At 32.9% G+C, this 24849-nt stretch overlaps 3 protein-coding genes across 8 annotated transcripts; 2 read left to right on the top strand and 1 right to left on the bottom strand.

The window, feature by feature from the left end:
* Positions 1 to 2135: 2135 nt before the first annotated feature.
* On the bottom strand, positions 2136 to 8038 carry LOC123192088 (vesicle-associated protein 4-2-like). The gene is made up of 8 exons (XM_044604552.1): positions 7855 to 8038; positions 4169 to 4399; positions 3992 to 4062; positions 3790 to 3871; positions 3554 to 3672; positions 2833 to 2910; positions 2611 to 2730; positions 2136 to 2516 (listed from the first exon to the last, which is right to left on the bottom strand). The coding sequence occupies exons 1-8, from the start codon at positions 8036 to 8038 to the stop codon at positions 2457 to 2459; spliced, it is 945 nt and encodes a 314-aa protein (XP_044460487.1). The 3' UTR covers positions 2136 to 2456.
* A 4405-nt stretch (positions 8039 to 12443) lies between these two features.
* LOC123230332 (putative PAP-specific phosphatase, mitochondrial) lies at positions 12444 to 16995 on the top strand. Of its 6 annotated transcripts, none has more exons than XM_044656509.1 (10): positions 12446 to 12740; positions 12851 to 12947; positions 13067 to 13169; positions 13797 to 14008; positions 14346 to 14405; positions 14936 to 15324; positions 15743 to 15821; positions 15902 to 15952; positions 16447 to 16602; positions 16921 to 16995. In XM_044656509.1, the coding sequence occupies exons 1-9, from the start codon at positions 12637 to 12639 to the stop codon at positions 16594 to 16596; spliced, it is 1245 nt and encodes a 414-aa protein (XP_044512444.1). In that variant the 5' UTR covers positions 12446 to 12636; the 3' UTR covers positions 16597 to 16602; positions 16921 to 16995. The 6 variants fall into 6 exon arrangements, 4 of the variants coding, with proteins under 4 accessions (XP_044512446.1, XP_044512447.1, XP_044512444.1 ...); XM_044656510.1 differs by having other exon boundaries at positions 16888 to 16995; XM_044656511.1 differs by having other exon boundaries at positions 12445 to 12735; positions 16447 to 16995.
* A 6257-nt stretch (positions 16996 to 23252) lies between these two features.
* On the top strand, positions 23253 to 24849 carry LOC123192607 (transcription factor MYB102-like). The gene is made up of 3 exons (XM_044605218.1): positions 23253 to 23486; positions 23603 to 23732; positions 23830 to 24849. Exons 1-3 carry the CDS (start codon positions 23354 to 23356, stop codon positions 24656 to 24658), a joined length of 1092 nt encoding a protein of 363 aa, XP_044461153.1. The 5' UTR covers positions 23253 to 23353; the 3' UTR covers positions 24659 to 24849.

The following is a 24849-nucleotide window of genomic DNA, read 5'->3' as shown; positions in this document are numbered from 1 at the left end:
TTTTAATTTTCTAAGCCTATGATCATCATATTGCTCTTAAAGTCACCCTTCCACTTTTCATTTAAGGTACATTATCATATATATATATATATATATATATATATCCATTTACATATATGAAAATGGGCACGCATAGCATTACTCAGGACTCTAATAATTCCACTCCCATTAGCATATAAATCATGTTTAATAGGGCATAACTACACTTTTATTCCCTTATAATAATAAATCATAAAATAAACAAAGCTAAGGTCCACATCTAATAGCCGAAATTCCCTTCTTAAAACATTATTAAATTCCCGAGTTTTATGGATAAGGGGGTGTCTTGAAAATATATTCACTTGGTTGATAAATTATCCATTGAAATAACGAACATTATCCAAAATCAAAACTTTATTCCAAGTGGGGGGAACCGAGTTTCTCGTGATGCTTGTGTAGCGTTTTTTTTTTTCCCTCGTCATAGTGAAATTGGAAGAGTTTCTGGCGACAAGTGTGAGGTTGAATTAAATGGGAAAAGCAAAAGATGCTACTAAGCAAAATCTGTTGGAGTAAAAAGAGATAGATAGCTTTATTAATTTAGTCACGGCCTTGCATTGAAAGCAAATGGGGAATCGCATGACTAGAAATAAAACTTTTGGCTCTAAAATTTGGATAAGATCATTCAAATGGATGAGTAGAATTCGTTTTCGTCCATGATCTTTATCTTTTACAACATGTGGTTAAAAATGTAAAGAAAATAAATTAGGTATCGTCTAAATTTGTTTATAATAAACAACCATAATGAAATTGGGTTAGGATAAGTGACATTATAAATTTTTATAATGCAAAGTGTAATTATAAGAGTGTTATACCGAAAATTAATGACAAAAAAAATTGCAATTAGAAAAAATTAATTAGTGCATAAATATTGTTCAACATGTAATAATATAGGAAGGGAAATGAGCTTCACTTTATTAGAAATAGTGCTTCAGGCACCAGAAGCACATTTTGAAGTTTGATGTGGAACCAACAATAACGACAACTATATATTGTAATCATAAGGAGGTACACCTTTTCTAATTATAGCTGACCCAGCAACACAGAGCCATTAGTCGACCCTGCAACACAGAGCCATTAGCCAATACAGACCTCGTCACATCTAATGTTTTGGTTGATTTTGCTAAAGAATGCAGCTGTCAGCCCCAAAGTCGCGGCTATGGCTGAGCATGTATCTCCACTTTGCATCCCAATCGCTGTCTCATAATGTGGTTGTGGGCTGCTTTTCGCCTTCAGGAATCCAACCACGCGTTTCGATATTAGCCATTCAGGCTAAATAAATTCATACATTAACAATGTTATTGCGCAAATATTCACTTCTATTAACAATAATTTTATGTTTAACAGTGGACCATTTACCGAGCCTCCAGCCACAGAGATAAGATTAAGAAACGTAGCAGTTTTGGTGGCCATATTCTTGTGGGCTAAGCCCTAAGAAAGTGCGACAATAGGATTTCATTTCCAAAGCGACCACTAGCCAAAACAGAAAAAGAAAATGAGAATACTTCATGGTATATTTGGCTTTCTGTTTTTATAGTCTAGTAAGCTTAGCTGCTTGACGGCAGTAAGGCATTGCCTTTCTGAAAGTGTTGGGTCTCTCCTTTCCCAACTAACTTGTCTTAGCTTTGGTGAGAGACTCTTGGGCCTGATTTCTCTTGTGACTATCTCTCAAATAAAGTCCATTCCCCATCATCGGATGACTCGCTTGAGGAAGTAGAATAGCTCTTCTTGGAAGCACTGAGGCTTTTGTCCTTCTGATTAAAAGTAAGACCACCTTGGAAGCCATGGTTTATGGGTTTACTGATGACGTAGTTTTGTATATATGGGTGGTGTAAGTTCATATATCCATACATATATTGTGGATTCAGTGACTCTGGAAAAGCTCATTTTTTAGTGAGTTTTGTCATCTGTGGCCAATGATCCAAGAAACAACAAAATTAAGAGGTAAAAGATTTCCCTGTCACTATGAGCTTGTGGCCGTGTCTGTCGGTAACCCTACAGAAAATTACAAACACCTACAAAGTAACAGAGGTTAATGAAACTTCAAATCCGGTAAAGCAGATCCCAGCTGATAAAAGTCCACATCGGATAAGAACATATAGCCAGTCTGAATACACTTCATTTCGCATTTTGTGCGAAGAAGTCAATTTTTATGTAGGAATAAAATATAATTCAAGTGTATTACATCTCATATAGAACAGTAATTATAATTATTTTATCTACAAGATGAAAACTAGCCAATCTCATATGACAAAAAATCAACTAACAATTTTATCACAACAGATGTTTCAGTCTCTACATGATTTGTTGCAAGATACATCATTCACGTTACAGGGCAAGATTGGAGGAGGAATATACTTAAAAGTGAATCATTTGCATTCTTGTTTGATGATGGCAAATCAAACAGAAGCATAACCATTCTATACTGAATCTACTCCTTCAACCTGTTGTTGAGCAAGGTATCTTTCCCTCCGTTCTTTCTGCAAAAAGAATGTAAGGACAGTCAGAAACCACACAATGTGAGCAATAGTTTACAGTTGTAAAATTTCAGATGACATTGATAAGATAACTTACACATTCATCTATGACAAGCCCTTCACCAATAATCTTTGGACCTGCATCTTCTTGAGGCTTCTTGCGAGCGGCAACTGCAGCATCAGCTTCTGCTAACCGGCGCTTCAATTTTTCCAGAGCCTTCAGAATAAAAAGAGATGCAACCACATAAACGGGAATTCTCTAAGCATACATTTTGTAAAAGGCTGCTTTTTAAATTATTTGTGTCCTAACAATACTTACAGGGTCAGCACGCTCAGGATTAAGAAAGACGACCCGCAATATTTGCTCTAATGCTGCTTGATCCTTTTGCTCATCAAACTGCATTAAACAAAATTACTTAGCAGCAAAGTAGTCTGCAAAGATAAGCTTGTACAAAGGCAACAATGCAATTAATATGATTCAAAAGGAAACCCAATACTGTGAGCGCCCCAATCATAAAAGGCACTTAATTCTCCACAAATACAGGCATATAACTAATATAACCAGCTAGCTTTCAACAAGGGATGCCTACTTCATCATGTATGAACTCTACACAAATAGAAATAGAGTAAAAGTATCCGAGCACACCAGCAAAATTAGATGGTGAAGGAAACTGGACCCCCAATTTAGTTATTACTTTTTCTATTGCAGACAGCAGGCACACTTCACAAAATTAGCTGCCTGCAGAGATATGTAGTCTTTAGATTATACAAATGCCCTTGCAAACTAGGCACTGAAATACTAACACTTTATACATCAAATATCCACCTGTAACACCTACAATTTGATAAGAAGTTCTAGCCAACACCCATACGAAATATAGACCGATCGACTGAAGAAAAAATTCCTAAAATCTTTGCATGCTCACTAAGACTAGTTGTTAATAAAATATAAATAAATAGCATTTCTATCAATACATCATTATATAAAAAGCATTACAACAATCAGAAAATGCAGCAACTGTATGTAATGAGAAACGCACCAGCTCAGGAACATAGTCCACCTCTCCTTTCACCTTCAAGCTAACAATTTTAAACTTATCCCTACTCTTTTGATCCATTGGCTTTTCATTGTTCTCTGGAACCTCCACAAACTTGAAGACTAGCAGATCCATACAAAATCAAGCAAAGAAACCTATAAGCACTAACCAAGACAATAGATGGTAGCACAAAATACAAGCAAAGCGCCAATTTGATCCAAAATTTAAAAACCAATTACCAGTCGCTATGAGACTCTCGCCGGGAGCAAGAATAGCACCCGGAGGACGCATATAGCAGCTTTTTGGTGCTGTCGTTTGAAACTAAAACAAGAATAGTGAGCAGCTCAGTAAGGTAGCTATTTATAAACAAGAATGTAAACACAAATTAATAATAATATTAATTAAAATCTTCATGGATAAAACTTCAAAGGTGCGATGTACCTTGAAAGCTACATGTGACTTGCTTGTGTTTTTAATCTTGATCGCACTTCTAACCTGCTTGCCAGGTTCATCTTCAAACACAATAGCACAAAAGTTACGAGATTCAAGACAGTAAATAGCATAATTTACATTTAAACAAGTACAAAAATAAAAAGTTAAGATAATGAAAGTACATACAAGGAAAGTAGAGCTTTTTGGGAGGGTCGAGCTTGAGGCGACGGCAAGCCGGTAAAAAAGACCTCGCAACAGAAGAAACTGAATTGGAAGCATGCGGATTCGATCCCTCCGTGTGATGGTTAGCTTGATTATGGTGATGATGCGGCGTGGAGGAAGAAGACGACGTCGTGTTACCTGATTGTCGAAACGGGAGCTTGAAGAACCCCCAGACTTTATTGTCAGACGGTGCTTCTGGTCAGCTATGGCCATTTCTTCTCGCACCACATACATTACGCGCTCTACGAGTTTGGAATGTATTCAATTTAATTGCTTTGATCAAGTCCGGGGCCTTCATGTAACCGCACTTGACTAGTTGACTGCGCGGAGGAGAAACAGAAAGATGCCAGAAACGACGTCGCATCAAGCTGTTGACTTCGGAAAAACGTTTCAGTGGTTTGTAGTTTAGCGTTTTTGGATTTGGTGGAATTAGACTATTGGTCGCTTAATGACAAATTTATTAATTATTAATCAAGGCAGACGACATTAACGCGTAGGAATTTGATGCCAGCCGGTGGAGTCGCAAATGTTAAAAAATTGAAAGGCCAAAGGACTATTTCCCACCCACGGTATGTTTTTTCTGCAAGTTACCACGTGTTAATTTTGAGAAGCGCATTTACCTATCTATGGGCTATTACAAAAAATGACAGATTGACAGATTTAAGGGTAAAATCATTATTTCATATGTAATATTAAAAATAAACTTAAATTTAATTTACTTTTTACCCCCAAACCATAAAAACTAATACTTTCCCCTCGACCCAAGTTTTCAAAAACTATATTTTCCCCCCTAGGGTTTCCAAACTTCAGATCCAATTTTTTCGACGACGATCGACGCTCTCCAAGCACCTACTCTCTCTCCCCGATGGCCTCCTACGCTTCTAGGCGTCTTTGTCTCTGAACGAAAACGATTTATCTTCGTCGACGACGTCCTTTAGGAGTGTCGGAGACCTCACGGTTGGAAGGAGAGGCTGTCGAGGAGGGAGAGTAGGTGCTTGGAGATCGCCGATCGTCGTCGAAAAAATTGGATCTGAAGTTTGAAAACCCTAGGGGGGAAAATGTAGTTTTTGAAAACTTGGGTTGGGGAGAAAGCGTTAGTTTTTAGGGTTTGGGGGGGGGGGGGGGGTTGATATGACCAACCGATTCAGTTAAGTTTAACAGCCCATGGGTGGATAAATGCGATTTTCAAAGTTAACGAGAAGAACTTTGAGAATTCAACATAGTTTGAGTGGGAAATAGTCCTTTGGCCAAATTAAAAATAATAAAATTATATATATCAATATAGATTACCAATTAATATATACAAGCACTCGGTTTAGTACTATAAAAAATTATTTTGATAATTTATTTTTAATTTATTTTATTTGATTTATTAGTAATAAAAAAATTTGATAATATTTTATTATCAATGATGTTATGATAAATAATATAAGAGATAATTTTATTTTTATCTCTACTTTAAGTATTAAAAGATTATCAAGAAATTTTTTATTTTATTATAATTATATTTTTATTTATTAAATTTTTAAGATAAAAATAATTTTATTTTTAATTAATATAATAAATGACAAAAAAATATTTTAAAATAATTATACCAAAAAATATTTAAGTAAAATAATATACTGATATTATTTTATTATCTTAATCAAATACAATAATTATTTATATTTATTTAGTTTATTAAATTTTATCAGATATAATAATAATTTATATCTATTAATTTTTAAAATAATCAACCTTTAAAATAATTTTTTAATTTTAACATTAAAATATTTTCTAAGTTAAATATTTTTATTAATTTAATATCTTATAAAATAATTAAATAATTTTTTATAATTAATGAATGGAAATGAGATTTACATCAAACCGTTGACGAGAAACAGTTATTTGGCCAATAAAATATTGTAATGTTATGTTGCACACACTGACGGAGCCCAGGCTGACCCATAATAAATCATATTTTTATTGGCCGAAGGACTATGTTCCACCCCAAATTTGGTAAAAAGACAAATGCATACTTGTAACCGTTAAAAACTTTTGAGTATTCATTAAAAGTTTAGTTGATTATTATATATCTAAAATTTTTTTTTGTTAAAATTAAGGATAAAATTATTATTTTATTAAAAATATTAAAAATATATTTTATTTTAAAAAAATTAACAATTTTTTTCATAATTAAAATTTAAAAAGTTTATTTTTTCCTCTTAAGATTTGATATCCAAAAATCTGATCATTTAGTCTAATAAACGATAACTTTCTCTTAAAATTCATCTAAAACCTTTATCTGAATGAGATAATAAAGCGTCATCCTTCGAAGGATGATGCTTCATTGTCCTTAAGTTTAAGGTAAATTTTTTGATAGTTAAATTTAGATTGAAAACTGGTTACTGATAGGCAAAAATGTGAAGAAAAAGCTTAGAGATTGAAAAAATTTTTTGATAGTTAAATTTAGATGGGGGAGGGGGAGGGGTGAAAATCACTTTTCAAAGTTGAGACTTAAATAAAATATTAATTTTTAAAATCTAAAAAGAGAAGAAATTAATTAAAATTATATTTTTTAATAATATTATTAAAATAATAGTTTTTAAAGACAATTCTAACAATAATTTAAAAATAGGTGAATATTAAGTCTTTTGAACTATCATAAATGTATTTTTGAAATTAAAATATAATCTTTTAATCTATTTTTATTTGTTTAAAATAACCTTGTGAATATTGAATAAAATAATCATATATTATACAAAATCAATTATTTCTATACTTGTAAATGCAGAGGAACAAAATACCATCTTCATTGAAAAAACGATCATATCAGATAATATATGTATGAAAAATCTATCTGGTGACCAATCTGTCCGGTCCCGTCGTGATCCATGGATCGTGCGGCCTTACGCAACAATTTCTTGTTGTATTAGTTGAAAAATTGAATAATAATGAAAGAAACCATGGATAAACTATTTTAAATGCATGCTCATACAATTAGTTGATGCGATCTCTCAATCAATCAATCAATCTTTGGTTTGTTGGATTGGCAAGAAAATCTCTGGTAAGTGCTTAGATCAGATATTTCTACTGAGCCAGCTTCTTTTAAGAGTTAAGAAAGTTTGCCTTAATCTCTTCTTGTCTCCTGCTTGCCCTACACTTCGTCTCACTGTAAATTTTCTTCTGTAATAATCATTGTTTACGCAAAAGCTTGTTTTCTGATGGAGCGCTGAGGGAGTGGGAAGATATGGTGATTGATTGATGGTAGATTTTATAGAGCTTGAGAGAAGTCATAGTTCTTGACTTTTCGGTTGCGTGTTTGGTCGTTGAAAAGAATCGATTTCTTCATCCATCACAATTAAACCTTCTTGAACTACCATCTAGATCTAATTAAGATTAAAAATCAAATTAATTTAAACCCAAAAAAGGGTTTTACATGAGAAGCCATAGCAAAATTGTAAGCTCTTTTACTAGCAAAGATTGCATGATTTGGTATCTAATCATATATGATTATTATGTAAACAAACGTGCTATATACAAATTCTCTTCATTACTCATAACATAAGAAACGTCTCGATTTGATCTTAATCAGCGGCCATCTGTTTGCTATTCTATCATGCATGCATGTCATCAATTTGGTCCCCAGCAGCTCAAGAACATAACAGTACGAAGAGATTCCTCCGCCTGCTTTAACTTCTCGTCCTTGGAGGACTTGAAACCACTTGAATCAGTAGCACCGGAGAAACGCCTTGCTTGCTTTGCAGACGAAGATGACCAAACGGAATCTTTTAAAGACTTGATGGTTGAGTCACACTTTGATACCTGCTCTTTAATTCCCTGTATCACCCTCATTCCTCCCTGCTACGAAATTCTGCTCATGAACCTCAAGCTCATACACAAAAAACCCAGTTCAGAATATTAAAGATTTGGAGAGATATAGAGACTTTTTTATAAGAAAAAGGCTACAAGAATGGTTGTGTTGTCAGGTTTGGGAAGAGATTAAGGTAGAGTGCTGGCGGGTTGTGTGTGTGTTAATATATATCGGTGGAGGAAGAAGGCCATTGTTTTCGGAAAACAACTGGCCCTGATAGGTACGTCTTGGCGGAAGCTGAAGATAAAACTGGCGACTTTTTATTTTCGGGGGTTAATTCTGTGGGTGGTTGCCACGTGTTAATTGCGTTCGATAAAAGATTCAGATGAGCCGATAAGGATGATCTGATATTCACGTAGGAACAGGATATCTGGAAGCTTCTGATGTTCAAATCTTTCGCTTTTAATTTTTTATTCGGGCATAATTCTATAGAATTAAGATATTTTTAAGGCCAAAGCACTATTTCCCACCCAAGGTATGCTTTTGTACAAAAGTCCCCCATTAACTTTGAAAATCTCATTTAACCACCTATGAGCCGTTAAACTTAACTGAGTCTGTTAGTCATATCATTTTCTCTCTCAAACCCTAAAAACTAACGCTTTCCCCATAACCCAAGTTTTCAAAAACTGTATTTTTCCCTTAAGATTTTCAAACCTTCAGATCCAATTTTTCTAACGACGATCGATGATCTTGAAATACCTATTCTCCCTCTCTGACTGCCTCTCCTTTCGATGGTACACTTTCGACGCTATATGATGTCATCATCGATAAAAACGATTTGTCTTCATCGAGAATCGTCTTGTCTCTGACCAAGACAAATTGTCTTCATCGAGAATCGTCTTGTCTCTGACCAAGACAAATTGTCTTCATTCAAAGACGAAGATGATGTCTTCGTTGATGACGAAGACTCTTCATCGAAGAAGAGTCTTCGTCGTCAACAAAGACATCATCTTTCTCTCTGAACGAAGACGATTTGTTTTTGTCTCGATGAAGACGTGTTATCTTTGTTGATGACAACGTCTAAGAGGGGAAGACGTCTACTGTCTGAAAGAGGAGGCGCCTGGGAGAAAGAGAATCGTCGGTCGTTATCGAAAAATTCAATCCGAAAGTTTAGAAACCCTAAGAGGAAAAATATTATTTTTGAAAATTTAGGTTAGGAAAAATTGTTAATTGTAAGGGTTTGAGGGTAAAAACGAAATTAAATTTAAGTTTATTTTTAATATTACAGATAAAATGATGATTTGCCCTTGAATCTGTCAACCAGACTTTTTTTTTAACAGTCCATAGGTATGTAAATGGATTTTTCATAGTTTATAGGGGGACTTTTGAAAAAAAACATACCTTGGGTGGGAAATAGTCCTTTGGCCATTTTTAAGAGATGTTGACTGACAATATATTAAAACCATTGGGTCAGCTTTAGCTACGAAAGATTGTTCTTCGTGTTCAAAAGACAAGAAATGTGAAATTCAAATAAAATTAATATCCTAAAACTTGTGTGAGCAAGCAAGTTTAAAAACGTGTAAATCTAGTATTTGACAACTTATAAACTAATCTTTGTTATTTGACTTTCTTAACATTTTTTTATTCCTTAAAAGTTTGAAACTTTTGAAATCAACCCCTATAATTTGAGTTTCTTGTTTACTTTTGTTAAACAACTCATTAAGCTAACTAATTACCTCCACTCACGCAACTCAAATATTACAAATTGATAACACAAACATAGATCAAGACCATTTAATAATTATTTAGCTAAAAACAACAATCAAACCCGTGAATAATATGGTGATGTTTAGATCTAATATATATTGAATTAAGATAATTCTATAATAAATTATTATCCATTATTTTTAAAATTTTAACAATAAAGACAGAGATAATGAAAATGAGTGGAGTTTGTAATCAAGGTGATGTTGATGATGATGTTTGTGATAATGATGAAGATGAAGACATTGAAAGGGAAGATTAGAAAGGTGGTGGTGATAAATGAGATAAAAGTAATGATGAATTCATTAAAAAAAATATTAGTATTAACTAGAGAAATAATAACGAGAGAATAATATTTGATCATTATAAATAATTTTTTTTATAATTTTAAAAATAAATTATTTATACTATCATTAAAATCAAATAAATATATAGTTTTTATAACAAAAAAATAATCTTTAAAAACTTATTTTTTATTATTAAAAAATTTTAATAACAAAAAAGATTCTACGATCGACCGATGTTAAAAAGTATAAATAATGAGGACAAAAAAAATTCTTTTCTTATTAAAGTTATTATTATTATCATTATTTTTGTACTAAGTGAAATGGAAAGGAGAAGAGAAAGAAAATTTAAAAACAAAGCGAAACATAAACAAAGTGGAAGGAAAAATAAGGGGTAATATAGGTATACAACCAAATTTTCTTTACCAGAAAAAAATTTTGGATTGAAAATGCCAGGTACAACAGATGTTTTAAAGTCAAAAATGGGTGGGACAATGTAAAATTTTTTTACGGCGGATAAAAGAGTATCCAACTAAGGTCGTTTAGTTTTAGATTTTAAAGATTATCTTGATAATTTAGTTTTTATTATTTTATTTGATTTATCAATAATAAAAAATTATATTAATATTTTATTATCAATGTTAATGTGACAGTAATATAGGTAATAATTTAATTACTATTTTCACCTCAAGTATTAAAAAATTATCAAAGTAATATTGATTTTATTATAATTATATTATTATTTATTAATTTTTTGAGACAAAAATAAATTTATTTTAATTAATATAATAAATAATAAAAAAATATTTAAAAATAATTATATTCAAGGGTGTTTAAGTAAAATAATTTACTAGTATTCTTTTATTACCTTTAACCAAACACAATAATTATTTATATCTATCAAATTTTATCAAACATAATAATCATTTATACCTAATAATCTTTTAAATAATCTATTTTCAAGATAATCTTTTCATTTTAGTAATGAAATATTACCTAAGTCTCCTAAAATGTTTCTTGAATTAAAGAATGAAATTTGTACAAGGCCAAAGCACTATTTCCCACCCAAAGTTTGTTGTTTTCCCAAGTGTCCCCCCTTTAACTTTGAAAATCTCAAATACCCACTCATTAGTAGTTAAAATTAATAGAACTCTAACTGCTTAAAATTTTATTTTCCCCCCCTCCCCCTCCAAAGCTTTAAAAATTAAAAGTTTCCCCAAAACCTAAGTTTTAAAAAATGATAGTTTCCCCATAGAGTTTAGTTTTTAGATCTCTGATGCCATATTTAGCCTCATTGCAAACAACTTCTCTCTCTCGAAGCTTCATCTCCCTTTGACAGTCTCTCTTTACCCATTTGGATATTTGATTGATATTAAATGAGACTAATTGACGATAGGAGACGAAGACGAAGATGTCATCTTTGTCTGGAAAGATGACAACTTCGTCTTCATCTAGGAAGACGTACCCTGATGGAGCTTTTCGTCTCCTGTCGTCAATCAATCGCATTCGACGTTGATTGGATATCCAAATAGGTGGAGAGAAACTGTCGGAGGGAGAGAAAACTGTGAGAGGGAGAGGCCACTGGTAATGGCGTCAGATATGATATCAGAGATCTAGAAACTAAACTCTAGGGGGAAACTGTCATTTTTTAAAACTTAGGTTTGAGACAAATTTTTAATTTTTAAAGCTTTAGTGAGGAAAAATAGATTATATTTTAGTTTATTTTTAATATTATAAATAAAATAACGATTTTATCTTTATTATTGTTAATTTTAATGGTTGTTCGGTGAATATTTAAGATTTTAAAAATAAAAAAAAAAAAACTGGAGAAAACAGTTAACTTTGGATGGGAATAGTCCTTTGGCCTTTGTACAATACAATAACTTTAGTCAATTTTTATTGGTTCAGGCTTTGAAAATGCCACCCACTCCCAATTCAAACAAAAGCTAAACAATACTGAATAATAGTTTGGCACTTGGCAGGTTCAAGTACAACATTGTGAAGTTCGAAATATTATGTTCGTGAGTCTACCAACTTCACGACTTAGGCAGCTTTGTTTGTTCTTGAGAAATGTGAGATTAATTTATTCTCTCATAAATGTACAGAAAATCTTGCAGCCATACCAACCTCCCCACAATTTTGTTTTAGTAAAGGGAAGTGATATTTTATGATTTGGTGATTAAAAATTAAAAATAAAATAATATTTAATTATATAATGATAAATTATTTATTGTATATAAAATTATATAAAATATTATTCACTTAATTTTATTATTTAATAAAATGCAAATTTTTAGTAGAAATTGAAGAACACACATAATTAAAATATAGGTTTACATATGAATCTCTTTCTTTTCATATATATTGCTTATTGGACCAGGCTTGAAAGGCTCAAAAGAAGCCTCAAAGCCCAACCCAAACTCACCGAAAAGGACGGTTGAGGTCCTTGCTCTTGGCTTGTCAGGGGCTAACAGCCTGTCTGTCACTCAAACTGTTATTCACACATCCACCTTACTTCTCAGTTCACAACTTATGACCGTAACATTAATCAACACCGTCAATCTCTCTTCATCAACCGCGTGATTCCCGCCATGGATCTTCTGCGCTATGCTTCTCATTGCTCCACCCGTAGATTCTTCTTTTGCCTCCATTCTTCTTCCCCTACACCTCTCCGCCGGCGATTCTTCACTGTAAGGTCTCTTCACTCTTCAAATCGTTCAAACATCTTTTCACATATCTGTTTTTTACCTATTTGAAAATAAAATTATATAATTTTCTCTTTTTGTGGCCAAATTTGATTTTCAGGTCGAGCGTTCCATTTCCGAATGAGAAAGCTAAGTATCACAGAGAGCTGGAAGCTGCAGTGGATGTTGTGGAGAGAGCTTGTCGTATTTGCATTGACGTAATCTAATCATTTCTTCTCCTTTGATTTATAGTTTTTCTGCCTTGTTTGAGAAAATTTAGGAAACTACAGGAAATACTTGTCTTTTTCAGTTTAATTAATTTTTATTTTGATTGTAGGTAAAAAAATCACTGTTGTCCAGTGAAGGAGGGATTCTTGAAAAGAGTGACCAAACTCCTGTTACAGTTGCAGATTTTGGGGTGCAGGCTCTAGTAAGCTTGGGTATTATTATTATTTTTTTCTGCCAGTATAATTTTTCTTAATTTTCAATTTATCTATCACTTGAAAGTGCTACCAGAACTAGTTATGGAGAATAATATCAAGATGTGTAAGAGGTTTATTGCAGAATGCAGCTGCACTTGGCAAAATTTAATTATATCTATAGGAGTATAATGGAGATGAAATATGATATCAACCATATGCTCTAATTTTTATTATTATTTCCACAAACTAACCATATTTTGTGTTTGTATATGGCCAATCAGTCAATCACACTTGAACTTTTAGAAATTCAAACGATTAGAGAAGAACCACTTTTGTGAGCATTTTCTTAGAGAGGCTAACCTCTCCTTATTTCTTCCCTTCGCTTTTAAATGGTCCAATAAGCATGACTGCCTCCTCTATTTGTTTCTCTTCTCACACCTTAGAGTTTTGTGTATCTTCCACTGAACGGTGAATAAAAATGGTAATTTGCCTGCACAGCTCCATTTGTAAAAAGTTAAAACCATACCGTGGAAAGAATGATTAAGCTGGCTATTTGTATAGTTACCAAATCACTGAAATCTTTTGCGTAGACATCTTTATTTTACCAAACTTCGCTCATATTGCTTTTATACTCTTTGGTGATAGAGCTGAATAAATTGTTCCCCTCTATTCCCTTGGTGGCTGAAGAGGACTCTGCCTTTTTGCGTTCAAATGATCTGGTGGGTTCTGTAGTAAGTACAGTTGCTGATAAGGCAAGCTTTGGTGACAATCCGTTGACAGAGGCTGATGTGTTGGATGCAATTGACAGAGGAGGGAAGGATGCTGTTGCCTTTGGAGCTGAGACAGCTGCATATTGGGTAGGTCTACATGAAATTTTGAGAAAAAATTCAACTGTTTGGAAATTTAATTTTTTTCATTTATCTTACGTTAGTTTCGTTTGCCTCATACACATATAAATTGGTAACATATAGATGGGAACACAAGTAAAGTTGGCTTTCTCTAAAGCATGTAATTAGGCACATCATTTATATTCTATGAAATGGGAATCTAAATATTTTCTACTCTACACAATGACCTTATGGATTGTTATATGATATTACTATTTCACTTGTTTCATTAACCTTCACTTTAAAATTGTGCTTTTCTTTTTTTTTAAATCTTATCATTTTCATCAATTCCACAAACTTGATGCAGGTGTTGGACCCAATTGATGGCACACGAGGGTTCCTAAAGGGAAGTGAAGCCTTATATGTGGTAAATCTAATTTCTTTTAGCAGCTCATTTGTTTGTTCTTTGAATTTTTAACTTTGGCTCAGAGTTGTTATGTCTATTGAATTTATAATGTCTGCCAAAAAGAAACAGTTTGGAGGAGTGTAATTGCCCTGCCTCTGGAGCATAGTAAGCTCAATGCAGTAAACTGTCATTATAGTCTTGGAGTTAGAAAATGTCTGATGTCTCATTTTGATTAAAGTGTTGGTTTCATTCTAGTATTGAGATACGACTGTTGATTGGATTATCTATGGTAAAGTGTTCATGGTTTGTAAATTTAACTGGGAAGATAAAAGTTAGTTTATATTGGCATAGTGCTTGGTGTAAACATACAACCATTATTTTTCTTGAATTTATTCGACTGGTTATTCAATCCAGGTTGACTAGATGATGCAGTGTATTATTAAAATGAAGAAATAGAAGTCATGAACAGCCTGATGGACTATTTGTGCTGAAATTTTGATGTATATTTTGTGGTTTTCCTCTTTGGCTAAGGTCTTATCTCTCATTTTCAGGTAGGTTTGGCTCTTGTGGTTCAAGGAGAGATTGTTTTAGGTGTTATGGGCTGCCCTAACTGGAAGGAAGACAAATCTTACAAATCCACTGCTGAGGTGCAGGGAAACAAGAACATACCATCTCAATCAGGGGTAATCATGATTGCTCATGTTGGTTGTGGAACATGGACTAAGAGGTTGCCGGAAATGTTGGGTACCTCAGCCAAAACATCTGATTGTTGGACCAGGTGCTTTGTTGACAGCTGTCAATTGGTACAGGAAGCATATTTCTGTATTCCAGAGAGTCAAACATGGAATTCATTGCCACTGTCAGCTTTATTCAATGCAACAACTGATGCTGATAATATTGGGGACAAAGAAATTCTTCTTTTGTGCAAATGCTGTGGAAGGTTTGTATTAATTTGAATAGTCATTAATGAATAGAACATACATTTTCCCTTTGTATTTATTTTTATAGGAATTCTAATATTGGTATGAAGTTGTGTTGAATGGTTGTTGGAGTCATGTAATTATTGATTGCATTTTATTTAGAAACCGTTGTGCTTTATGCCCACATGCCTGTAATAAATGACAAGGTAATGCAATAAGCACCATATCAGTAGAACTACAAATGTTTTAAATAAAGGTGAAGTTTGATTGTCTTGCACATGGCACATTGTGCCATGTTAAAGCATTTTGTGTGTTTTCTATATTAAAATTTATCATTATAATCTCTTTCTATAGTCAGAATTTAGTCAACATGTCTCGTAAGTGTGTTTACAATCTTCATAACATGTGCATGATACAGTTAGTCCTGCTTCTATGCAGTTTATGTAAGTATATGATGGTGGCTTCAGGTAGGGCATCTGTATTCATTCTTCGAACAAGAGCCCAAAAACTTATAAAGGTATTAAAAAGAGCACTTGTTGAATGATTAATGCAAACTGCAATGGTTAGAATTGATTTTGGATCTTTCTTGTAATTTAGGCTTGGGATCATGCTGTTGGTATGATCTGTGTGCATGAAGCAGGAGGAAAGGTTGGTGATTTTAATTGGCTTCTTTCTAAAGTTGCATGATTTTTGGTTATCTACACATATATGTGCTCTGTAATATGATGTTGCCGAGTTACACTGAAGGATAAAAAATCAGTGCTAATCAATCAAACAGATTAAAACTCAGCAACTTTATATTTAAAAATGGGTTATATGCATTATTTTCCTCTTCTGTAGATGGTTTATATTCAATTCCCACCTTCTTTTTAGACGTATCTAATATAGAACTTCATGTTACAGAAGAAAAACAAATTGAATTTATTTTCTTAATGTGGTTCTTATTTCAAAATTTTGTGTTACATTAAAAAATCTGTATAGATTTTTATTTTCCTATATTTGATGAGCATGTTTGGTTTTCCCTTCTGTTTTTGAAATTGTTCAGTTTGGTTCTATAGTCTATTTGCATACTTCCTGCTCCTGGGCTTTGCCTTTTTTTTTGTTAATAAGTGAAAACTGAAAGACTAACACCACTTAATCAGGTTACTGACTGGAAAGGGAGTAAACTTGATCTCAGTGCAGATCAAGTTCAAAGACGAATCATATTCCCTTCAGGCGGCGTTCTTGTGAGTAATGGCAACATACATAACAGGATACTGGAGATGATCGCTGCCACTTCATCCATTATTTGATAGCAGGTGCTATGCGATCTTCATGTTTCATTTATTTTTGAACATTTTTTTTTAATAATTATATATATAGGTTTGAGTTCATTGTACAATATTAAAACCGATAATTCAGTTCACTTGAAGACAGGGATAGCGCTAGATATTCATTTATTCAAAGATGATGAAGGGCATTAAAACTTCCTATTTTTCTGAGATCTTAAGATACTCAGAGAGATTTTTGTTAATTATACTTTAGTATCTGCTTTTTGGGTGGATCAGGTAGGTAAAAATGTGAAATCATTCGTGCGTACACAGGACAATGATTTTTGTGTGATAAAATTTGTTCAGGAACTGTAAAGCAAAGCCAAAGTGAGATGTTGAGTTGCTGCAAATTAAGAAATATTTTAGATTACTTCTTTGGCACCTGATTGTTCCCAGCTTGAAAATTTCAAGTGTAAAACTAGCTGACGAGTTATCTGAGTTATTTTGAAATAGAGATAATTATTTAATCATGTTATAAAATATTAAGGGATAGTACATAAAGTATTACTGCATTACTGGACTTAACTTTGTCTAATGGTAAAAAAAGTGTGTATACGGATTTGAATTATTCGTTCATTAGAAAATAAAGTAAATGATCCATTGTAATTCATCAAATTTAATTTAATGGGTGTTGTTTTTTAATTTATATGGTTTTCTTAAAATTTTCGTGCTTTTTTAATGTTTAAATTTAGATTTCAAGTTCATTTTGTATAAAGAATTAAAGTTTTGCATAATTAAACAAGGATTACTCAGTCGATTCCTTGTGTAATCCTTACCATAAATTTCCTATTAATTTTCTTTAAATAGAGCACATCACAACTCAGTTGATTCCGTGATTACTAGAAAGGTCAACTTTGAGTTCTCCGACCAATCAAATTCAAACACAAATTATTAAATTTTAAGAAAGTTTTGGAATCTCTTTGTTAAAGACAAAGATCTGTTTCAAGTTGTTTCTCATATATCACTAAATGGTTTAAAGTGAAGTGGAGAGGTCGTTGGTATTAGAGATGATGGTCGAAGGAGAGAAAAGAAAAAAACTTTAAGGGGACGTTTGATTGGAGTTTTTTAAGATTACCTTGGTAATCTATCTTTTATTCCCTTGTTTGGTTTGTCAGTAATAAAAGATTACAGTAATCTTCTATTACCAATGCTGACGTGACAGGTAATATAGGTGGTAATCAGATTACCACATCCACCTTAGGTATTTAAAGATTACTGAGGTAATCTTGAGTTTATTATAATTATATTATTATTTATTAATTTTTTGAGATAAAAATAAATTTATTTTTAATTAATATGACAAATAATATAAAAAATATTTAAAAATAATTATTTTCAAGGACATTTAAGTAAAATAATTTACTAGTAATCTTTTATTATCTTTAATTAAACACAATAATTATTTATACCTACTAAATTTTATCAAACATAGTAATCATTTATACCCAGTAATCTTTTAAGTAATCTATCTTCAAGGTAATCTTTTTATTTTGATAATAAAACATTACTTAAACCAAACACCCCTTAAGGTTTGATAAAAAAATATTATTTTTCAAAGTTAGAAAACTTTAAATAGAGGAAAAATATTAATTTTTAAAATTTAGAAGAAAAAATATAATATTTTTTATATTTTTTTAATCTTATTAATAAAATAATTATTTTATTTTTATTTTTAATAAAAAAATTTAATCCTAACATTTTGGGTATTTTACAAGCCTGCAATAGGACTTAGGAAGCGCAACTAGTCTTTGATGGGAAATAGTCCTTCGACCATTATTAAATTGGCCAAACGACTATTTCCCAACCAAGGTTGGATGTTTTTTCAAGTTTTCATCCTTTAACTATGGAAACATCAAACACCCACCCATGACCGGTTAGATTTAACAAAACCCTAACGGTGGTAAAGGTAAAATCGTCATTTTCACTATAATATTAAAAATAAACTAAAATAGAATATAATTTTGCCCCCCTAAACTTTAAAAACTAAAATTTTCCCCAGCCTAAGTTTTAAAAAATTGTAGTTTCACCCTAGAGTTTGGTTTTGAAATCTCTGGTGACCTATCCGGCTCCGTTACCGACGGCCTCTCCCTCCCGAAGCAACCTCTCCTTCCGACTATCTCTTTCCTCCCATTTGGAGGTCCAATCTACGTCGAAGACGCCTTGGGAGACGAAGTTCTTCGTCTTCCCAGACGGAGATGAAGTTCTTCGTCTTCCCTTTCGTCTTCGTCTGGGAAGACAAAGAACTTCGTCTTTCTCGACGAAGTTCTTGGTCTCCCAAGGAGTCTCCGACGTCGATCGGACCTCCAAATGGGAGGAAAGAGATCGCCGGAAGGAGAGGTTGCTTCGGAAGGGAGAGACCGTCGGCAACGGAGCCGGAGAAGTCATCGGAGATTTCAAAACCAAACCCTAGGGTGAAACTGTGATTTTTTAAAACTTAGGCTGAGGGAAAATTTTAGTTTTTAAAGTTTAGGGGGGTAAAAAGAGATAAAATTTTTAGGCGTTAGGGTTCTGTTAAATCTAACCGGCCATGGGTGGGTGTTTGGTGTTTCCATAGTTAAAGGGGGGACATTTGAGAAAACATCAAACCTTGGGTGGGAAATTGTTGTTTGGCCTATTAAATTTTAAGAAAGTTCTAGGCCTCTCAGTATAGCCAGGTGTTTCTCGTTCTGTGCAAATATAATCGTACAAACATATAAACTATTTGCATGGTTACTTTCTATTAGTAGCTGCATTCACTTCAATCCCACATGCTTTGGATCTCGTATCCAAAAATAGCACTAGAACCTAAGTAAATATATTCAACGTTTGTTGAAACAATCCATCACCTCTCAACTCACCACCGAAGCTAAGCTACCAACTTTTAATTCAGTCCAAATCACAAGGTCAACCCTAACACGTGTGCAACTTCTTTGGTTAATCTCTATTAACGAATACATAATTATGTGTTGAAGAGTGTTTTTATCTTTAGCATGTCCCTTTGACTGCATGCACGGGGACATTAACCAAGATGATGACCATGCTATAATCTTAGTTAATCATGTATTTATATATTAATGTGGTGATTAGGCTTTACTTCAACAATAATATATGATATTGCTCTCTTGTTTCCCTACAAAGAGTTTTTATAAATAGGAATTAAATGTGATTCTAGAAGCCGCGTATTTTTATTGATGGACAGTATATTATATAAGTAAGGTGAGAAAGACGTACAAGGAAGCTGAGGACGATCTGGGGTTGGTTCAAGAAATACTGTGTTATTCCAATGACATTACAGGTGGAGACGAGAGCTCTCAGTCTGTTAATATAGAATAATGTTTGACTACGCATGTAAACTATATTATTATAATTTTTTCTTTTTGAACTACAGACAGTTTAAAATGATAGTTTTAATGTTATGAACAGTGTATTCGGATGCCTTCACACATGTTAAACTATCCGAACTTCAATTGTATCAATTATTCTAAGAATATATTCGAATTAAATCAAATTTAAATAAAAATTGACTCTATGTTTGATTGAATCCCCAAAATTTAATTTGAGATTGAGCTCTAATAAGGTGAGTCACTTGAAGAAGCCATTGGAAAGCGTCAAAGAAAAAGTAAGAGTTGTTGAAAATGAAGAATCATTAAAAAAGAAAAAAAAGAAAAAGAAAAATTCCTCCGGGAGATGAAAAGGCACCTAAAAAATTCTACTGAGGTCAAGCTAAACCCAAGTCAGAATAGCGTTCTTGAGCACAAATTATTGCTAAATAACTTTATGTTTTTATGATTCTGACTATGTTCTTGAGCACATTCGTAAAAAAAACATGAAAAGAATGGTAAATCTATAGTACTTTAGATGATTCACTTTCCATGTGGCTTCTCTAAAGATAGGAAAAACAAAAAACAAAAGAAAGAATGGAAAAACTAAACAGAATAGTGTTCTCACATGAATTCAGTTTTCCATGTTGCATCTATAATATCATAGAGAGAGGCGTCAAAAAATATATAAATTGATTAAGTCTAATAGACTTTTTTATCTTAATTCACGCTGCAAATTTGTTAGATTACCAAAGTGCGCTAGATTATGTAGACAGGTGGCTACTATAACCAATGCAAGTCTTTCAATTTTCTTTATGAAAAACGAAATCGAAATCTTATGGAAGTCAGACTTAAAACAGTACGCATGTTGCATATGTAAGAAAAAAAATAGTAAACAATTAATAATACATATATTAAAAGACTCTTTGTTCGTCATAGCCGTGAAGCTAGACTTGCTCTTTGTCACAGACTTAGGGATACTTGATTGAAGCCACGTATAAGGACTTGAACAAATCTAAGCAAAAAATTTAACAAAAGCTAAAGAGAGTTTCGTTCTGTGCATGGGAAATCCATCGTCATGCATGAAAAAATGTATTTTAAAATTATATTTTATTTAAACAAACCAGAATGGCCCTTTTGATGCATGTGGTTGCATTGAATATGAGCCGACCACTATCTTAATTTCTTAAAAAAATGGTACGTTTAATAATGACCTTGATGGGAAAAATACAATAAAGTTGAAATATGGCTGTAGCAAAGTGTCAAGTACTGATTAAAGTCTAAAAGAGACCTTTTGAATAGAGATTATATATTAAAGGAGCAGCAACACAAAGAAAAAGTGAGTGAAGTTTTCAAATTTCAGCCGTGTAAATTGGTTTCAAACCTTATTCTTTAAGCTCTTGTTGATTTCCATTGTAATTTTGGAAAGAAAAACGTGAGCACACAGGGGAAGGAGTAGGACCCATATCATAAAGTCTTTGGACGTATGCTAGATAGCTAGCTTCTCTAATTTCTCTTTTCTAGCTAATTAATTTCCTGCTCCTATTTCGTCTCCTTTTGATTTTAATTATTTCATCGATCTTTGCATTGCTTTGCATGAACAATATTGAAATTGTAGTAAAAAATTTTTGGTTGTCGCACAAGTTGTATAAGTGGGATATCATCAAATTGTGATTGATCTTATCTACCTCCATATTGCTTACATAACTAAGATACCATGGTTTCACATATAGAATACAGAGAATCCTGAAGATAAGCTAGAATATATATGTATATATTGGTAAACAGAAAAGGGAGTGGTTGTGAATATATGGTCAGGACTATGAAGCTCTTTGTTTATTAAAAGAGATAAAGAATATCGGTGCAATCCCAGGAAATTACTACTGATAAATGGGTCATTTATATTGCCTAAGTCAATGAAGCTGAGTTTTTTATTTGGTTGACAGCAAATCACCATATTCCAGATGTGGCTGAGAGAGAAAACACCACCATGCCACAACTTAGATGGCACAAGTGGATAAATCTTTTAAGTTTTTTATTTATTATGACGATCATCCGACACTTTTGTGGAAAAGATCGACCATACACCATTATTAGATGATTTTTTAAGTGCTTCTTTTGTCATTGTTGAATAAAAACTGGAAAAAAAAAAAGAATAAAGCATTTTCTTTGGAATCTTGGAGGTATTTAACATGTGGTTTTGAAAAAGCACTGTCAAAATTTAAGCTTTCATCATAAACATAACATTTCAAATTCTGTTAAGAATAAAAAGGTAAAATATCTTCTAATGGAGACAAAATATGGATCCCTTTTGGTTGCCATTCTAATAAATACAAATTAAATCATTTCATTCAAACTTCTCTTTCTCTTGTGCATTTATTTCCCATGTTACCGACATACAGTACCCTCGTATTCACACAGAAATAGCCTTATTCTTGCTTGGCTCGATCCTCATATCAAGTGAAAACCGTAGCGTTTTTTTTTTTTTTTTTAAAGGTTCTCGCCTTAGTTGAACATCTGTAATTAACTTTATGAAAAATAAATCTACTTCTCTTATAAGTTGTACGGTTTATCACAAAGATCCAATATACTAAAATTATTAAACATAAATAAATAAATATATTTTGAATAGGAACCTTTGCATTTCTGGACAGGTGTACTTCTTTCATCACAGTAACGGTTCCTACAATTCAGCAAAGACCCAACTCTATTATTGCCATCAAGAATTTAATGCCCATCCTGAGTCATTTATTATAAATCTACCTCTTCCTTGCAAGGTTGACTACTGAAATAGAAAATGTGACCGTACAATTATGTAAAATTCTCAAATTACCCTCTTGCAATTGATATATATATATATATATATATATATATATATATATATAAAATAAACGTAATCAGCTAGTGATATAACCCATAAAATGACAACACGAAAGAAGACACGTCAGCTGAGGGTGAAGCTTAGCTTGTGACGTATAATGGAGGATTGCATGGATGAAAAATGGAGGAATCCCTGTGACGAGATCATGTGTAATTAGGTGGTACGTGGCTCCTTCTTGTTGACGACAAGTAATATGAATCCAGAAAGCAAGGAGTGACACTCTCCGCCGGAAAATAATAGCTAAGAAATATGTAAAAGAAAGAGACTTTTTAGAGATAGTTAATAATTCAATTTAATGTTTAACTGAAGTAAAAAGAGAGATTAGATTTGAACACATTTCGCCAAGATAGTGGACACGTTGCCATAGTTATCTGTAGAGGACGGCACCGAATCCGTTTGACTTGCTTCCTTTATCGCCATTTCTTCCTGCTATTTATACAAGTACGTCTGCATACGGACCCTACATCATTTTGTTTACAAATTTGCCATTTTCGATCTCTCTCTCTCTCTCCCTGTCTCTCAAACTTAAACTAAAACTGATTAAAGCATCTTAAACAACATGGGAAGAGCACCGTGTTGTGATAAAAATGGGCAGAAGAAAGGTCCATGGACCTCTGAAGAAGATCAGAAGTTGATTGAATATGTTCAAAAACATGGTTATGGGAACTGGAGGACACTTCCAAAGAATGCTGGTATGTAAATATCTTCGCCTTTTGAACAAGGCTTTAAAAGTTTTTTTTTTTTTTTAATTTCAGTGGCTTCTTTTGTAGACTTTGTTGATGGGTTGTGCTTCTGTTTTGAAATTTAGGTCTGCAGAGGTGTGGGAAGAGCTGCCGTCTAAGATGGACCAACTATTTGCGACCTGATATCAAGAGAGGAAGATTTTCTTTTGAAGAAGAAGAGACAATAATTCAGCTGCATAGTTTTTTGGGGAACAAGTAAGTCTTCATCTATTTTCATATACATAGTTTAATCATTTCCATTTTTTTAATACAATATTCATTAAATTTTCTATTATTCTTTATTCAATTATAGGTGGTCTGCCATTGCTGCTCGCTTGCCTGGAAGAACAGATAATGAAATCAAGAACTACTGGAATACCCACATTCGTAAAAGGCTTCTTCGTATGGGAATCGATCCAGTGACTCACAGCCCCCGCCTCGATCTTCTTGACCTCTCTTCAATTCTAAGCTCGTCTCTTTACAATTCATCTCAGATGAACATTTCAAGTTTGTTCGGCGTCCAACCCCTTGTTAATCCAGAATTTTTAAGACTAGCAACTTCTCTTATCTCATCTCAACGGGAAAGCCAAAACCAAAGTTTCCTGCTTCAAAATGTTCAAGAAAACCAGCTTTGCAATCCTCAAAATCAATATCAACAATTAGTTCAAGCCGACAACCAGCTTCAACTTCCTGTTCAGGCTATTCCAGCTTGCACCACAATGAGTACTTCTTGCACGGTTTCTTTTTCTAACGAAGAACAGTTAATGGCGCCCCATGTAGAGCAATACCCAACAAATTTTACCAACTTCAGCAACCAAAATTCTCAATTAAATGAGTGTCAAAATAATGGGATGCCCTCAAATTTGTCTGAAGATTATATGCCTTTACCTCCAACTTACATTAATTACTACGAGTCTGATCTAACAGTCATGGATCCTTCCTCTGAAACTTCAAATTTCTATTCCAATAACAGGAATCAGAACTTCAGCTTCACGTCAGTTTTATCGACGCCTTCATCAAGCCCAACTCCATTGAATTCAAATTCAACATACATCAGTACTGAAGATGAGAGGGAAAGCTACTGTAGCGATATGTTGAAGTTTGAAATCCCAGATATTATGGATGTTAATGGATTCATGTAATTTCAAAATGAGACTAATCCAACTTGCTTTTTTTTTTTTCCCTAATTTCTGGGCTTTGTATTCGGTCTTGTTGATATTTGTCGAAGTCTCTAATATTTTATTTGTTGCATTTATCTCAAGCTCACTGTATCGGAAAGAAAGATCCTGCACTTTTTATATTTTTAATTAATGAAATGTTTCCATTATTGATA

This window comes from Mangifera indica, chromosome 12, assembly GCF_011075055.1.
Source record: "Mangifera indica cultivar Alphonso chromosome 12, CATAS_Mindica_2.1, whole genome shotgun sequence".
Lineage (NCBI taxonomy): Eukaryota > Viridiplantae > Streptophyta > Magnoliopsida > Sapindales > Anacardiaceae > Mangifera > Mangifera indica.
The sequence above is the reverse complement of the archived record's forward strand: the minus strand, read 5'-3'. Positions and strand labels throughout refer to the sequence as shown.

What these genes read in the sequence shown, in the direction of transcription:
- LOC123192607 (XM_044605218.1), top strand. Translation starts at nt 23,354, where the DNA reads ATGGGAAGAGCACCGTGTTGTGATAAAAATGGGCAGAAGAAAGGTCCA. An exon ending in GACACTTCCAAAGAATGCTG is followed by an intron (nt 23,487 to 23,602) that starts GTATGTAAATAT and finishes TTTGAAATTTAG; the next exon opens with GTCTGCAGAGGTGTGGGAAG. An exon ending in CATAGTTTTTTGGGGAACAA is followed by an intron (nt 23,733 to 23,829) that starts GTAAGTCTTCAT and finishes ATTCAATTATAG; the next exon opens with GTGGTCTGCCATTGCTGCTC.
- LOC123230332 (XM_044656509.1), top strand. Translation starts at nt 12,637, where the DNA reads ATGGATCTTCTGCGCTATGCTTCTCATTGCTCCACCCGTAGATTCTTC. An exon ending in GAAGTGAAGCCTTATATGTG is followed by an intron (nt 14,406 to 14,935) that starts GTAAATCTAATT and finishes TCTCATTTTCAG; the next exon opens with GTAGGTTTGGCTCTTGTGGT. An exon ending in GAGCCCAAAAACTTATAAAG is followed by an intron (nt 15,822 to 15,901) that starts GTATTAAAAAGA and finishes CTTGTAATTTAG; the next exon opens with GCTTGGGATCATGCTGTTGG.
- LOC123192088 (XM_044604552.1), bottom strand. Translation starts at nt 8,038, where the DNA reads ATGAGGGTGATACAGGGAATTAAAGAGCAGGTATCAAAGTGTGACTCA. An exon ending in CAAAAAGCTCTACTTTCCTT is followed by an intron (nt 4,063 to 4,168) that starts GTATGTACTTTC and finishes TTGTGTTTGAAG; the next exon opens with ATGAACCTGGCAAGCAGGTT. An exon ending in TGGACTATGTTCCTGAGCTG is followed by an intron (nt 2,911 to 3,553) that starts GTGCGTTTCTCA and finishes TGTTTAATGCAG; the next exon opens with TTTGATGAGCAAAAGGATCA.